General features: G+C 45.8%; 1 protein-coding gene across 1 annotated transcript in view; it reads right to left on the bottom strand.

Annotated features, from left to right (window-relative positions):
* Positions 1-2396: 2396 nt before the first annotated feature.
* MYO3A (myosin IIIA) overlaps positions 2397-16233 on the bottom strand; it is a 184574-nt gene continuing 170737 nt past the window's right edge. Inside the window, exons 31-35 of the mRNA XM_072954981.1 lie at positions 13223-13329; positions 9047-9087; positions 7531-7674; positions 2830-2943; positions 2397-2712 (exon numbers count right to left, since the gene is read on the bottom strand). Coding sequence (XP_072811082.1) covers positions 2397-2712; positions 2830-2943; positions 7531-7674; positions 9047-9087; positions 13223-13329 — 722 coding nt within the window. The remainder of the gene's footprint in view (positions 2713-2829; positions 2944-7530; positions 7675-9046; positions 9088-13222; positions 13330-16233) is intronic.

Here is a 16233-nt window from a genome sequence, read left to right as displayed (position 1 = left end):
GCAGAACTTTTCTGCTCTGGATGAGCAGTCGAAAACAAAAAAGATGCTTTAAAATAAGCGTTTAAAACACAAAGCCACGAAGAAACGGATCAAAATACAAGAAAAGTAGAAATCACAACACCTGAATTTAACAGAATAATAATAAAAAAAAAGAAACAGTGAGATGGCTTAAAATCCTACTCTTTAAACTCCATTAAATCCCTCTACTCTGGAGTATTTTGAATCTAATGGTGGTATTTACATTTTTTATTTAACACAGCGTCTTCAGATGCATGCGGGATCTGATTTGCCTTTCCTTAAAACCGTCCCTCCCTAGACGGCAATTTGCTTTATAAAGACTTCCATTTCGCAAAAGAGCCCACTTCCCCCCCGCCCCTCACAAGGGCTTAGGGTTGGAGATAACAAAAGAGCTCTGGGAGGTAATAATTACAGTCATTAGTTCACAAAGGAGGCAGCCACCGAGTGCGAAGGGGAGGCGGGGGGAAGCTTTCTAAGGCCCTTCCTCGAATGAGGGAAAAGGGACCCACGCGCGGGGGTAGGGGGAGGGGTGCTGCAGCCAGGGCGGTTTCCCTGGCTGACCCATTTCTTGTCCGTGGTTTACCCAGATCACATCGCAGGCCTGCCAAAGAAGAATGTCGGGTACGAAATTTCCCTTGTGTCCTCCCAGTGCTCAAACGTCGAAGGACAAAGAAGAAGAGATGGAAAGAAAGAAGGAAAAAGGAGAGAAAAAAATAAATTCAGGCCACTCTTCTTGCTTCCTCATCTTGGGACTCTGCCCGCACTCTGTCTATGGGGTGTGTACCTACTTTTACTCTAGCCTGTGCACCCAACCCCCAAACCTCGTGGCCTTTCTCTTGCCTTCTGAAACAGCCTAAACTCTATGCACTAGGTACCTCTCTAAATAAATATACCTTTACTCAAAAAAAAAATTCAAAAGAAAAAAGAAAAATAAAAACATTGCAACCTTTCATCCCGAGTTTGCCGTTCTCTTTCCAAGTCCCACTTTAAAAAGAGAGAGAGTGGATTTTAGGGGAGGGGGCAATTGCTTCTCTACCCATCTGCAGGCCGGGTTGCCAGGGCACTAGTCCGCAGGGGCTACTCAGGGAGCTGGGATTGAAGGGGATTGAAGGGTCCTGGCAATGAAGCAGAGCTGTTTCTTGCCCCTAAAGCCTCCTGGTAAGGGGTGCATGGGTGGGTAGCAACGGAGGGAGCCAAGCCAATTAGGGTTACAGTTACTTCTAAACCCCCTACCCCACCCCCTGGGGTGCAGTGCCCTGCAGGGCTCATTTCTTGGGCGCCTGGGCCAGGCCCAGGCTGCAGCTCGCTATAGATGCACCAGGGGTCTGCACCGCCGAGGTGACTCTTTCCCTCTGGTTCTCAATCCCAAGTGGAGGCCGCGGCGTGAACCCAGGTTAAGGAGCAGGACCTGAGCACACTTGGCCTGGGAGCTCAGCCCTGCCACAGCGGGAGGTTTCCCCTTGTGCTGGCCCTCTTTGTAAAAGGACGCGGTTGTGCGAGTCATCGCTGGGGACCTTTCGATGTCAACTGTTCGGGTTGGAGAAAGCCTTACCATCCACTGGGCACGTGGCACAAAAAACAGTTAGCCGGCCACACGGTGCCCTCGAATTTTTCCCCAAGTCTCCTGGCTCAGAGAGGTTAGGCATGGGAGCCAGAAACACCAGCAGAAGGGACAAAGCCCCATCCCAGCCAGAACCCTTCTCCCAACTCAGTCGTCCATGAAACCACCGCACTGCCTTCCATCACCCTCTCCAGGCTGCGTAGACGCAGAGGGTGCCATTTCCATAGAAGAGCTTAACCTGAGTTTTAAAATAAAATGCAGTCAACAGAGGAAGGCAAACGCTGTTGACCCACCACCCTCCTTTCCATCTTAAACACAACAAACTTCTGAGCAGCAGAGATGGCCCCAAATCTGCAGACTAGGAGAATAAAAAATCTGATAGTTTAGCTCAGTGGCTGGACCGGAATTTTTATAGGTGGGGCCAAAGGAAGCCACATTGGGAAGATTGTGTGTGTGTGTGACTGACTGTATGTATGAGACTGTGTGTTCATGTACATGCTGCGTGTTGGGGGATTTGGAGATTTGTGTAGAGTCCACATCTCAAGAACGCGGTTTTAAGTTAGATGGTATATTTGTTTGGGATGGCTGGGTGGGGGTGTTGTTCCCTGATGGAGACAGAAGACACCTGTGTGCTGCCACCTGCCACCTGCACAGCTGGACAGCAGGACCACCCCCAAAGCCATGGACTTCCCAAGGCACTTCCTTTATTTAATAACCTTAATGACCAAGGGAAGGGAAAGCGTGAGTTCGGGATGAAGTTCATCTTCAAGGCCCCCCTCCCCTCCTCCCACCTGGCCTTTGTTTTATTCTCACAGGCTCAGCCCATCTGCGAGGGTCCCTCAGTCCTAGCAAAGCCGTTTCCAAGAAAGACGAAATCTTTGAAGTCGCCGAAAATGAGAGAGACAGGAGGAGTTGGCGAGAGCTCAGGTGCAGTCGGGTCCACGGGAAGAGTCGCAAACAAGTGAACGAGGAGACACAGCGGGCCAGGGCCAGGGACGTCCAAACTGGCGGGCTGGTGGGAGTGGAGGATGCGGGCGTGAGGAGGCTCGGCGTCAGAAGGGCTCCCAGTTCTCCGTCCTCCGAGCACCAGAGGCTGGCCAGGGCGCTCGAAAGGCGAACGGAGCGCGCAGCCCCTGCCAATGTCAGGGCCACAGCCCCAGCGCCTCCCGGGGGGCCCCCGCTTTGGCGCCTGCACGCCCCGCAGTCCCGGGCACGTCCCAACGGCGCTGGCCGCCGAGCAGAGGGGCTACACCTGCTGCACAAGGCGGCGGCGCTGGGAGGTTTTGCGCAGGAGCCTCCTGTAGTCGTAGGGGTTGGCGGGGGGCCCGTTCTCCTCCTCCTCGCCGTTCTCCGCCGCCCCGCACCTGCGGGCGAGAGCCGGGGCCGAGCGTCAGCGGCGCCATCGGGCACCGCGCCCCCCCGGCCCCCCGGGGTCGGGCTTGCCCTCCTCCCACTCCGCCCGCCAACGGTGGGCGTTTAAGGACCGCACACTGAAAACAGCAGGGCAGTAGCCAAACGGGATCAGCGGTATCTCCTGCGGTTTTCAACCCCCCTGAGCCAGGAGCAGAAGGGCTGGTGGAACCCGGTGCCGCTGTGTTAGGGTGACAGCTAAGAAAAGCGTTAGAAAGTATAGTTCAGAAAGGTGAGCTTCGTCTGGGCTGAAATAATTCACAACCAATAAACAAACATTCCTTTTAGCACCTTAATTTTGAACATATTTTGACCAAACAGGAAACTCAAGGTGACAATATAGACAACCATTATATTGCAACTGCTCTCCCCGCTCAATCTGACCAATTGCTCTGTTAGCCTCAACAGCGCACCCTGTCAGCTTTCTCAGTGTTTCAGTGTTTTCAGTGAGGCCGTTGGGCCACCTTCCCGAGCCCACTGCTCTGAAACCCTGCCAACAGTTACCTTTAGATTCTGCAGCTTTGCTGGGGAAACTGGGGTGCTCCCTAAATGCAGCTACACTGATTCATTCGTTTATTCTTGGGGCACTAAGGATCAGCCGCCAGTGTAAGTGATGGGTGAACACAAGTCCCCGCTTTCGTGGAGTTCACAGCCTTGTGGAGGGAAGGACCAGTACACTGGGTGGTGGGAGGTGCTCTACAGAGAGGTAAAGCAGGTTCATGGGGAAAGGCTGATGTGGGTGTGCGTATGTGTGTGCAGAAGCAATTTCACAGAGGGCGATCTGGGAAGCCCTCTCTGGTAAGATGACATCTGATGAGAGACCTGAAGGAAGGGGAGGAGTGAGCCAGGCAGATCTCCTGGGGAGAGGCAGTCATTCCAGGTTGACCGGAAAGATGTAAAGGTCCCAAGACTATAGTGTATGTATTGTGTTCATGGAACAGCGAGGGGGCCACTGAGGCTTGAATGGAGTAAACCAGGGGGAGAAGAGCAAGGAATGAGAGCAGGGGGGATGCAAGTAAGGCGTGACAGACAACGTAGATCTTTGAGACCAGGGCACAGACTTGACTTTTCCTTAGAGCGAGAGAGATACTGGAGGGTTCTGAGTGGAGGAATGCTTCCGTGGAAGTTAGGAGACCCGCTATGAGATACTGCCGTGGTGCAAGTCAGCCTGAGAGTGGCTTGGACGCAGCTTGCAGAGGAGGTTAGAACTGGTCAGATTTTGGACATACTCGGTAGGTAGAATAAATTCCCTGATGGACTGAACGTGCGGTGCAAAGAAAGGAATCAAGAATGTCTCCAAGGCTTTTACCTTAAACAGGTGGGAAATGAAGCTGCCATTTAACGGGATGAGGAGGCTACGGGAGGAGAATGTTTTTGGGGAGAATATTTTGGTTTCAGTTTGAGATGCTTACTAGGTATTCAAGAGCAGATACTGAATGGGCAGTTGCATATATAAGTCCTGATCTAGGCTAGAGATTTCAGCTTGGGAATTTCAGGTAAACTGATGACATTTAAGGTCATGAACGTGTGTGTTGATAATGCAAAGAACTGGGACTCTCCAGTGTTGAGAGGTCAGTGAAACGAGGAGGAACCAGCAAAGGAGAATGAGAAGCAGCCAGTGAGGGAAGAGGCAAACCAAGAAGACCACTTTCTGTTGGGGATGCTAATGAAGAAAATGTTGAAAGAAAAAATGTCAAATGCTGCTGTGGGAGAGGTAAAAATTGAGAATAGATCATGGGATATGGTGACCTTGTCAGCGACAGTTTCAATGGAGTGGTGGGGAATGGAGACTTGAGTCCGGTGGCTCAGGAAAGGACAGGAAGAGAGGACCTGGGGGAGGGAGGATCACGCTCAAGTATTATTACTCTTTTGCTATAACGAGGAGCAGGAACGCGAGTGGTCTGGAAGTCAAGGTTGACTTCCAGTTTGAGTCAAGGGTACTTTTTATGATGGGTCCAATTGCATGATGTTCACAGATTGTCAGAAATGGTTCAGCAAAGAGAGCAAACTTTGAAGATGCAGAAGAGAGAGGGCACAATTGCAGGACAATGTTCCTGTGTAGATGGAGGGACTAGGATTCAGGGCACAAAGGGAAGGCTTGGCCTCAGCTCGGAGGACAGCCATCCATCTAATCGCTGATTACCTGCCATCAGCTTTTATTCATTCAGATTCACGAGACACTCAACTCATCACTGCTGTTGTCTCTGAGTCCCAGACCTGCTCGTAACTTCCTGGTGTACTGACATCAAATATGTATACAATAATTTATATATTTTGCAAGTATCTACTATATGTTTATATGTAATATAAATATATAAAACATGTAATATATTTATTAAATAATACTTTAATAAGATATCTAAAACCTACTTTTTTGGGGGGGAGGTAATCAAGTTTGTTTGTTTATTTATTTATTTTGATGCATGTACTGGGGATTGAACCCAGGACCTTGTGCATGCCATGCACTCTACCACTCAGCTAAACCCTCCCCCCGATATATAAAATCTTTTTTCTGTAATAAGAGATATCAATTCTTTCTATAATAAGATATATACAAATATTCTTTCTGTAATAACATCTTCCAACATATAGTTTGGCCTCAAGTTTCTCTAATTGTCCCAAAATGTCCTTAGGAACTGTGTTCCTCTTTTATTTTCTATTTTAAAATGCCAAGATCCTATCAAGATTGACCTACTGCACTTGGCTGTTTTGCCTCTTTAATGTTCCTTAGCAGAGAAAACTCCCGTCTTGGAGCTCCCTTGTCAGCACTGTTAGATCGGTATACTTTCTCTCTGGAGTCAAGCTCCTAGTGTGTGGATGTAAGGCTAACACCTTGGGCACCACCGCATCAGCATTTCCTCAAGCACCCAGCGTGGGGCTCTGCATAAGGAGGCAGGAGACAGTAATGATTAAGGGTATCAGCTCAAAACTCAAAAAGGCCTGTGTTCAAATTCTGGCTCCATCACTTATTATCTTGGTGACTATTTGCAGTATGAAATCTTGCAGACTCAGACTCCTCATCTGTAAAATGGGAATGAGAGTAACCACCTCACAGGCGTCTGGGAGGATTAAGGGAGGTAACAGCGAGGAGAAAGGGCTAACAGCCCAGCCTAGCGAGCCCAGGACACCTGAGCACTCACCAACGCGGGCTGCTAGCATTCTATCCTAGTGAACGCTCATTACACATCCAGACACACCACCAGGACACCAGGGACACTGCTTCACAGCAGAGGTGTGTCTGCTGCCGGGAGAGGGGAAGACACGCTGGAGAGGAGGCGGATTGGGTTGTTAAAATGGGAAGCAGGTAAGTCAGTGAGAAGCAATTTGAGCAGGGAGTGAAAACCTTTGGATTTTAGTTCACTGACTCAATGGGTGACTTTGGGCCAGTCCCCTTCATCTTTCTGGCACTTGGTATTTTCCCGTATTGAACTCTGTGGTTAGACTAGAGCATCTCTGAGCTCTGACGCATTACAGTTCTTCGCCTCAAGATGGGAGAATGCATCTTTTGGAGACCAGTTCAGGGAGGTTCTGGAAAAGCAAATCAAGATGACAATGGCCACCATTTATGGGCCACCTCCTCGGCGCCATGTCTGGTGTTAAGTGCCCTGCTTTCATCATTTCATTGACTCTCTCTGACAATACAATGAGGCAATTAGTAAATCCTTTTGCAGATGTAGAAACAGAAGCTTAGAGAGGTCAAGTACACAAGCAAGGTCACTCAGCTATTAAGTGGAAGAATCAGGATCCAAATCTAAGACTGACTCTGAAGCCTCTTCTCTGAACCACAGGTCACACTGTAAAAGAGGTGGGTGAGGGGGTCTGAGTGCCCTGGGCTGACAGGATGTTCGCTTAGGATTTTGGAAAAATAGCTCTTCATGGCCTGGCATTGCTCTCCTTTCTCATACACCACATTTCTATCTTATTATGTGCTCTCAATTTCAAAACTTTACAAAGAACTTTTGGGGAAAGAAAAAAAAAAACTTCCCAAAGTAGTAAGTAAGCTACAAATAATTTAAGTTAGTTAAATGTCAAACAAAGTTGGTGGCAAAGTGAGAATCAAATCCAAAATACACATTTCTGTATGAATCTTTCTCCCAAATATTTCTTGGGTCTGACATTACGGATTCTGAGAAGTTACGCAGCATAACTGAGAAACCAATAAGTAAGTAAAATCACGTTAGAGCTGAAACACAGGTTTTGGATGTTATTATTATTATTTTTTGGTTTTGGATATTATTAAAGACAGAAATTACTTCTAATTATTATGACTATATAATTTATCGTCCAAACTGGGGTACTTTTAAAACAGGAAGCTATTAATGATAACATCAAGAAAACAGGTAAAAACTGGGATTGTGCTAGAAAATTTGGGATGCCTGGTTACCCTGCAATAATCCTTATGATTTTACTTTTAAGCAACATATCAACCATAAAATGCAGTATTCAGTGAGAGTGCTTTGCCATTTGTCCATATATAAAGTGAAAGTACTTTAGAAATGCAATGATGAGTATAACATCGACACGGTGATGTAAGCTATTACCTTTCATCAGCCTTAAAACATTGATTCCGGGGTTCTCTCTGTGGTCTCCGTTCTCTTAAACCAGGGCTGCATTCCTTTGGTCCAGGATGACTGGGCAAAAATTCCTTATAATAGTAATCTTCCAAATCTAATAATTTTCCCTGACTGCAAACGAACACAGAAACACAGCATAGTGTCAAGCTAATTTTCTACTCATTTAAACTTACAAGATTACCTGTTTTCTTCGTTTGCAATAATTAAAGAGTAATACTTGCGTGTCAATAGAGATGAGAAAAGTCTTGAAATGTGCAAAAACAGAATATACCATAAATTAAAAAGAAAAACAGTGCCCTCACCGCTCACGTTTCAGAGAGCATCGGCTGCTTGGAGCAGTGCTTCCTAGGGCTACCACATTCAGCTTGGCACGAAACTAGTAGTTCCCAGATGGCCAGTCGTGACAATGCTCCAGTTCGGGCTGTCTACGTCAGGGGTCACAAGTGACCCTTGGGCCACTATGAAGAAAGCTGACCTGTATGTACTAACGCAAGTATTTCACAACTTAATCCATTCTCAGCCCACTGATGCGCACTGAGTGTCCTGACCACCCCTCACCGACTTCCTTCACAGGCGACCCCTGTCCTTTCCTACCAGCTGGTCTTCAGGGGATTCGCTTCTGTGCTAGATTTTAATTGCTGCACGTGACACACGCACAGGGGTGTGTCTGCAACCATGTGCATTCTCGGACCAACTCAGACTAGACTTCTGGTTCCCGTGGGGCTTGGTCTCTGCAGTCTGATGGGCGTCATCTCAGGGACACAGGTACAGGTCTGGAAAACTGTCGGATGTTACAGGGCTCCTGGGGAAACGTGCTTTTCAAGTTAACGGATACCAATTTGTAAATGAACTTTCAGAATGCCACCGATTCATAAATTGGGAACTCTGTGTCTGCTCACGCTGAATAGCAGAAACCTCTGTTGTTTTGGGCACTGTCTGGAAATTAGTTGATTGAAATGGTGGTGTAAGATTAACAGAGCCAAGCAGAGGTGGGCTGAAATATTACGGGAAAAGGGGAAGAGTGGAAATTTAAGTGTGCCACACCTGCAGGTAACATAAACCTTATCTTCCTAGCAAATCCATGAACACTAGAAAAAGTGAGATTTAGCTTGTGTTGAAGAACAAGAGAGTACAGAGGAGTTTGGGGAAAGAAAGGCCATGAACACGGGCATGTTCAGTTTGCCCAATCAAAACTGTACCAATGGGACAAGAAAAGAAAATTCTGTATTGGATGGTACAATTCATTCAAAACTGTTTGGGTTCTCAGTATACACCTTGGACTATGTTAGCTCAGTATACTTCCAATAGGCAAGATCTTATAAATTACATATAAACCATGTATTTATAATATCAATATATTGAGAGTACACTACTTTCCAAATCTAGCCATATAAAATAGGTGCTTCTTAGTCCTAATTTGAACACATGGATTTGCATTTTGGCTCGATAAGATGACATAATAAAATTTAGAAATAATAACTACCTGTCTTTCCTTGGTCTTCGTTTTTCTTCTTGGATTGACTTCTAAAGGGAATAGAATAATTTAAAAGAATCTATATAACATTATGATCTTAATATAACTGAGATATTACTATAGTATTAACATACAAATTTATTCCAATAAAGCTGATCTGGAAATAAGCAAGTAGACACAATCTGTTTACAATCTAAAGACAATTTTACTCAATTAAAAATTTTAATTTACTCAAGTTTTACTGATTATGAATTTGTGGTAGTGGTGACCAGTCTACACAAGATTACCTAAGGTTTATCTACCTACAAATGGGGACAAAATGTCAGACTTTCTGGACAGTCCATTTCTATCACAAATGTAGTTATATTTAAGTGGGTTAATCAGGCTGCTCTGATGTCTTGGTTATGTGCCTTCCTTGTCTGCAGGTAGAGCAGATGGGTGGAGCGTTGGGGCAGGTGCAACAGTGCACGAAAGAATGGAAACTGACTTCATTAACCCAGAAGAGTCCATTTATGGCATGAAAGTAGCAGCATGGATGACATGTTTCCACAGTTGAGAACTTTATGTATCAAGGCACAAGTTAGAATGCACAACTACAAGGCACAACTACAGAGATAATTAGCTATATTTTAATCAGTGGTTCAATGTAAACACTAACAAAAAGGTATTTCATTTGATCTTACACACAAAGCGGTGTTACCTTTTGTATTGTGACGCTGGTAATGTGTTTCACTGTGTGCTAGCCCAGTATATTTGAGCTCCTGTATCTACATGTTGAAAAGAGCATACAGGTCTTTTAGGCTGAGAAAACAAACGCCACACTCACCTTGAACAAGCTGAAGATGCTATAACTGTGGAACCCCAAAAGCAAATGTCAAGTTGGCTGGCACCGTAACGTGCAAGACGATAAAAATGGCAGTTAATAATATCAAGGGTTTTCCCAGGTTATCTTTAGACATAGCGAGCCATTTTTCTCATAAGTTATCACTTGTAATACCATGAAATGTTACATAAGTTCAATAGTTCACAGATTCTTTTATTCTGATTGCTTGCTGCTTTAGTGGGTGGATGAGGTAGAGGTGAATGCTTAAATGCATCAAGTCTGGGAGTGGACCATTCAGGACTTAACAATGTAAAGGACACCAATTACACTCCTGCCCTCCTTCCTGTTTCCTGTTACTTCACACTCTTGACCCAATGCCCGAGGCTTGGAGGTGCTTACAAATACTGACATTACCAGCAGAGGTACAGTGGCCCCTAGCAGTCCAGTTAATGATCCCTGGAACTGGGTGGATATTTGCTGTGGTGGTGGTTGTTTTAATATGAGAGGTCCTGCCTCCTTGATCTGTCATCTGAAAAAAGTGTCTCTCTTGTTCTGGATAACAATTTTCCATAATACAAAGTTATGCTGGAACAATGCTGAGTGACAGACCCCTTTTACACAACCAAGAATCAAATAATGCTCTGCCCTTGAATTCTCAAGCTAGTGAGGACCCCTTTTCATTCTGGGTCAGCATCTCCCTCTGGGAGGTGGTATGTGTAAGTTGGTTCGCAGTTACAGGAACTCCTAGAAGAGGAAATACTGTCCAGGCTTATTTCATTCTTGCCTCTGTTAGAATATTGTGATGAAATGCAACTCAGTGATATGTTTTTCCAAAAATTATTTAAGATGGTTTACAGTAAAAGCAATTACATAATTAAGGCAATAAAATAGGAGTTGTAAATAAGGACCAAAGAGGGAAAAGGAGATGTGCATTAAGGTGGAGTCTTACATTGAGCTGTTTCATAGTTTCCCAGGCTCTACAACTAACGGGCGTGGGTGAAACTGCATTCTTCATCGTGAACAAGGATACTGTGCTTCCTGGAGGAGGATTTAATATGAATTTCATCACATGGGGCTTTATATCAGGGGCGTTTACAGGCAGACCTCAGAAATATTGCAGGTTTGGTTCCAGGCCAATGCAATAAAGCGAGTCACACAAACGTTTGGAGTCCCAGTGCATGAAAAAGTTACGTTTACACTATACTATAGTCTATTAAGTGTGCAATAGCATTATGTCTGAAAAAAAATGCCTACTTCAGTTTAAAAATACTTCAATTGCTAAAAGCACCATAAAAATGCTCGTGGAGGATTTGAAATATTGCAAGAATTGCCAAAACGTAACACAGAGACAGGAAGCGAGCTAATGCCATTGGAAAAATGGCACCAATAGACTTGCTGGATGCAGAGTTGTGACAAACCTTCAATTTGTAAAAAAACAAAAACGAAAACAAAACAGTATCTCTGTTACGCACAAAACATGAAGTCTGTCTGAACCGCTAAGACCAACAATGTTTTCAATCAGAGTTTTGAGAGGACAGACTACACACCTGAAATTTGAAGTGCAAATAAAGTAGCAAATGTCCCATAGCAGTTTCTTGCACTTGAGTGAAGAGGAGAGAAAGACAAGGAAACAGAGGTGACTTAAGGAGGAGGTTTTTCCCCCAGTGTGGCTGTTTCTCGAGGAGGCCTTTGAAAGAACCAAGAACTTCTCTGAGGACAGAAGATCACCGTTCCTCAATCAGCTGCATCTCACTCCCCCTCCCTCCCACCTGACATAAAGAAATACATTTGATGGTAAAACTTTAAAATTCATCTCCAGTACATCATGGTGGACACAATCTTACTTCCCTTTTGGACATTCACTAATACATTATATACTCAGAGGTCTTCACAGGGATGAAGAGGGCTGCCAAAATATAGACCAAAAAAAAGGGGGGTGACCTTGGATTGGCCAAACCACCAACTGCCGTAGCTGAGAGAAGGGTCCGGAGGAGATAATAGGACCGGAAAGGTCCTGAGAAGTGGCGGTGCTCCTTACTCAGTTTTGGAGGAAGCTGCATCGGCCCTGAGTCATTTCTGCTGATGGCTGCACAGCTTCCGAGCATCAGAGCAGGCAGCACGCACCGTGACGGTGGGGCGAACGGGCCCTCCCCTACAGGCATGCTTCTCAGCCTCAGCTGACTCTCATTTTGCACACAGCAATGGCAGCATCTCCCAGATGGAAGGGAGTAAGAGCATCAAAGCAGGGAAGAGAGCTGGTCCTGCTGGCAAGGCAGTCAGAACGACCACAGGGCGTGGTGATGGCCAAGGAGAGACAAAAGCTGCAGAGACAGTCAGACAGCCATATGCACAGCTGCTCGTGTCGGGCAAGTGTGAGGGGTGTCACGGCCACAGCTTGGCAGCCCCCGAGGGCCTTGTCTAAAGTATGTCGTGCGTTGTTCAGCAAACAGCGTTCTCGTTACGAGCAACAGCGGGGCTGTAAGCGTGCGCAGAGCCCCTGCCTTCCTAGGGCTGATCGCCCACCAGGGAAAGCCAGGCGGGAGACGAGCAGATACACACTCACACGTGCTACTGAAAGAGCAGGAAGCTAACTCACAAAAGGGCTTCCCTGATGCTAAGCTGTTTGCTGATTCATCCTGACTTAAAATTCTCGCAACCTGCTCTTGTCTTTTCTCTGACAAACCCTCATCTCTGCTTCACTTGCTCAACTGCTTTTGTGCTAAACAGCCCCCAACCTTCCCACTACACTCTCCACTCCCTGTACATTCTTGACCCAGAATAACTTGTCCTTTAGCCCAGAAGATGTGTTCCAGGAAGGTGGTCATGGGCTGAGAGCCTCAGAAGAATGAACAGACCCTTGGGGGTTTTTCCGTGATGCCACGTAGATTCATCGCAGCACCCCGGAAAACAGCCTGACTGTTGTCACAATGTACACCCCTCACTCGAGGCCTGGAATTTAAAAGGTGCTCAATAAGTATCTCCTTCCCCTTCTTCCTTCTACTTTCACCATAACTGGGGCATTTCCACTCACATCCCTCTCTGGAGAGCTCCCGCTCTGATGCACTTCCCTTTCTGGGGTGATATTTGCACATCAGCTCAGATTGAAGGATGAACAGAGCAAACTTCTGGGAGGACAAGGGGGTTACAGGACTGTGGCAGAGGCTTGGATCCTGAGGAAGAGGGCCCTGAGCAGAGCCAGTGCCCAGACAGTCAGCCAAGGGAGGGACAGGGAACCAGAAACCGAGGGGGCGTCCCCTGCTACAGAGCCCTCCCTATGGACAGGACTGGTGCGGTCAGTTTCCACGCTGGCCGGCTGTGAGGGTGCCATGGCTTCCATCTGATAATAAGAGGGAGCCACTTACATGTAGCAGAGAATAGTACGTGGAGTCTTCAGGGTTATTCAACGTTTTGGGTTTTCGGGGCCGTCTTGGGGGTCTCAATATTTTTGTCTCTTCCCCCTTCGAGATACCTACAAGAGAGGTGATCATAAATAAAGATTCAGTTACAAAGGCTATTATCAAGCAGTGTTTTCTTTTTGGGTTAAATAACAAATTATATACACACACACACAACTGGGGCTAAAACTGGGATAAAGAGGAAATTCCTTTGTTCCTCTCGCCAACCCTTACCATACCCTCTTCACCACGTACTCCCTTCCAATTGTCTGAGGGTCTAGGATTTTGAGAAGTAAGGGAAGAGAAGACAGGACAAGACAAGAAAGGCGCAGGTTGGTGATGTGGAACAGGGCATAGCAGCTCGGAGGGTGGGCAGGGCGAGGTGTCAAAGCTGCCAGAAAATCTTTAAAAAAGGAGGATTATGCTCACAGAATCTCACTGTCTTCTTTCCTGCCCCTGCCATGGCCTTACACAGTGATCCATCCATCCATCCATCCACCATCCATCCAAGCACTGCATGTTTCTCAGTTAAAGTACCACCTCACGTTATGGCCCACATCAAGAGACTGCTTGTCTGCAGGCTGGACTCTGTTCTAAAAGCCTAATCTAGTCTTTCACCAAAATTTAGAATCTCAAATTATCAGAACATTCAGATCGAACTTCAAAAAAACCTTCGCCAAGAAATAATTAAGTTTGTCCTCTTTTTCCTGCTCTTTTTCCCTCTAGAGCCACGTTTTTCGTTTCCAAAGCCGTGGCGACATCATCAGAGCTTCCGATGACCTTCACGCTTGGTTGTCAGTGTTCGTTACAAGTGGCTTTATATTGACAGAATTAATGGGCCTCTTACAAAGAATTTGTCTCTTTTTCATGATTCTTGACCAACGCATCCCCTAAGTACATTTGTGCAGGACTGTCTGCAAGATAAAAACTTCAGGGTTGGGGTGGGAGTGGGGCATGGGGGCTTATTGGAGAACAGCCTGCATTCAACAGATAAATGAGCACAGATTTCTCAGCGGGGCTCTAAGGGCATTAATAGATCATTATTACATATAATAACAGGGCAGCAATGATTCTTACTCCTCAGAGGTAGAAATACACTGAGAAGCTGAATTGCCCCAAACCATTCTAATCAAATCAAGTTAAATCTAATCAAATCAGTGAATAGTTAATGCTTACTGACTGGCAGTGTAAAATGATTTCAGCCAGAATGGAGACTCATAGATGCTTGACTTTCTAATCCCAGGCCAGCCCCCTGAGTGAACAGGCTTATCGTAGCAGCCTTCATTTCCTAACGTCATCCAGCTCATTCATGTTAAGATTTATAGGAAATGGCTAGAAATGACCAAGACAGATCAGCTTGTGGTGAGTATGTCATAGGGGTGTAAGGCATGGAACCATGCGAACCAGAGAAAACCAGGACCATCATTCATTACTGTTCTTTCTGGAATAAAACGCAAGAAAATGGAATCTTTGTTAACGAGACCACGTTATACAGTGATTAGTCACAGACGAGAGGAGTGGAAGCACTTTTCCAACCAATCCCTGGAGGCTCATCTCCCAAATTCTCTCTCCCTTTTTCTCCAAAGGAGGAGACAGAGGGAACCCAGATATTGGAGCCCTATCTGAATCCTGTCTTATTAAAAAGACAGTCACAGGCACAAGAAAAGATGGCAAAACCTGATTCTTGCCGCCACCACCCACAGTGGTCTTTTATTATTTCCCTTCCCCTTACTGACCATCTCTCCCAGGGCCGATTATTAAACAGCTCCTATTGGCTCTTGCAGAGTTTCATCATTTTTAAACGCATTGGCTGTATCCACTTAGGTTACTTAATTGAGTCTGAATGGCAAAGAAACATTAAAATACAGTATCAAGTTATTGTTTTCAGAAACATGAAGGTGACCTGGGGCTAACTTTTAACTTGACATTAATATTTAAAGTCTGAATTAAAATGTCAGAACGTTACTACTGTAATAATAATTCATTAAATTTGAGGCGGCAAAGACCCTGAATAACTATTATGAGGGTGAAAAACAGATTCTGGGAATAAAGAATGTCTTGCTCTTGTGTCCACTTTCTCATCCAATGCTGCTGTTCGATGCGATTTCTACCTCGAAGACTCTACAGAAACGCCTTCTTGATGGTCCAGGGTGACAATTTCATTGACTAATCCAAGACCCTTGTTCTGTCCTCATTATCTTTGACTTCTTCATCGTTTAACTTTATCGACCGCCCCTTCCCTGCATGACTGAGGGTGAGGTTTCGGAGAGCAGACACTATCTTATATATCTTCGAATTCCTGGCTTTTAAGGAAATGCTTGACACGCGGGAAGTGCTTAATGCAAGTTCGCTGATGACTAAAGAATCCTTTGCCTCCCGGGTTGCACCCTCATGCTCCTAGCTCCTTGCACTTTGCACAATGAGTCCGCACAGATGACTTCCGAACACATACCTCCACTTTGAACCCACCAAAGCCCTGCCCTGATTTCTTACTCCTAATGAATACTTCCATTTAAAACTCTCAGATCAGATGAATCAGTGGCCAGCTTTCTCCTCCATGTAAGACTCAATACACCACAACCTCAGTGGTGATATTTCTGTCCTCCAGGTTTAAAATATTGATGTCACCTTTGCCTTAGTTCTCTTCTTCACCTCCTATAAGCAGGCAGTCAGCAACCTCTGTCAGTTTTTTGGATACATTCTTTGAAATATCTAACACTCGTCCCCCATTTCTTCCCGTTTGCCCTTGCTCCCACTCTGGGCTAAACTGTTCTGATAACTGGGGCAGAGTCTCCATGTGCCCTCCGTGCTCTGTCTCACAGATGAAAGCCAGATTTTCTTTCCTTCAATACTACTCTCATGATGACAGTGCACTTTCCAAAAATCCATGATGCTTCTTTTTTCCCCTTCCCCCCAAAACGAACCATCTTCTCTGGTCAGCCTGGTGACCTCACTGGAACCTCATCACACCGCGTTTA

Source organism: Vicugna pacos, chromosome 35 (genome assembly GCF_048564905.1).
Source record: "Vicugna pacos chromosome 35, VicPac4, whole genome shotgun sequence".
Lineage (NCBI taxonomy): Eukaryota > Metazoa > Chordata > Mammalia > Artiodactyla > Camelidae > Vicugna > Vicugna pacos.
The sequence above is the reverse complement of the archived record's forward strand: the minus strand, read 5'-3'. Positions and strand labels throughout refer to the sequence as shown.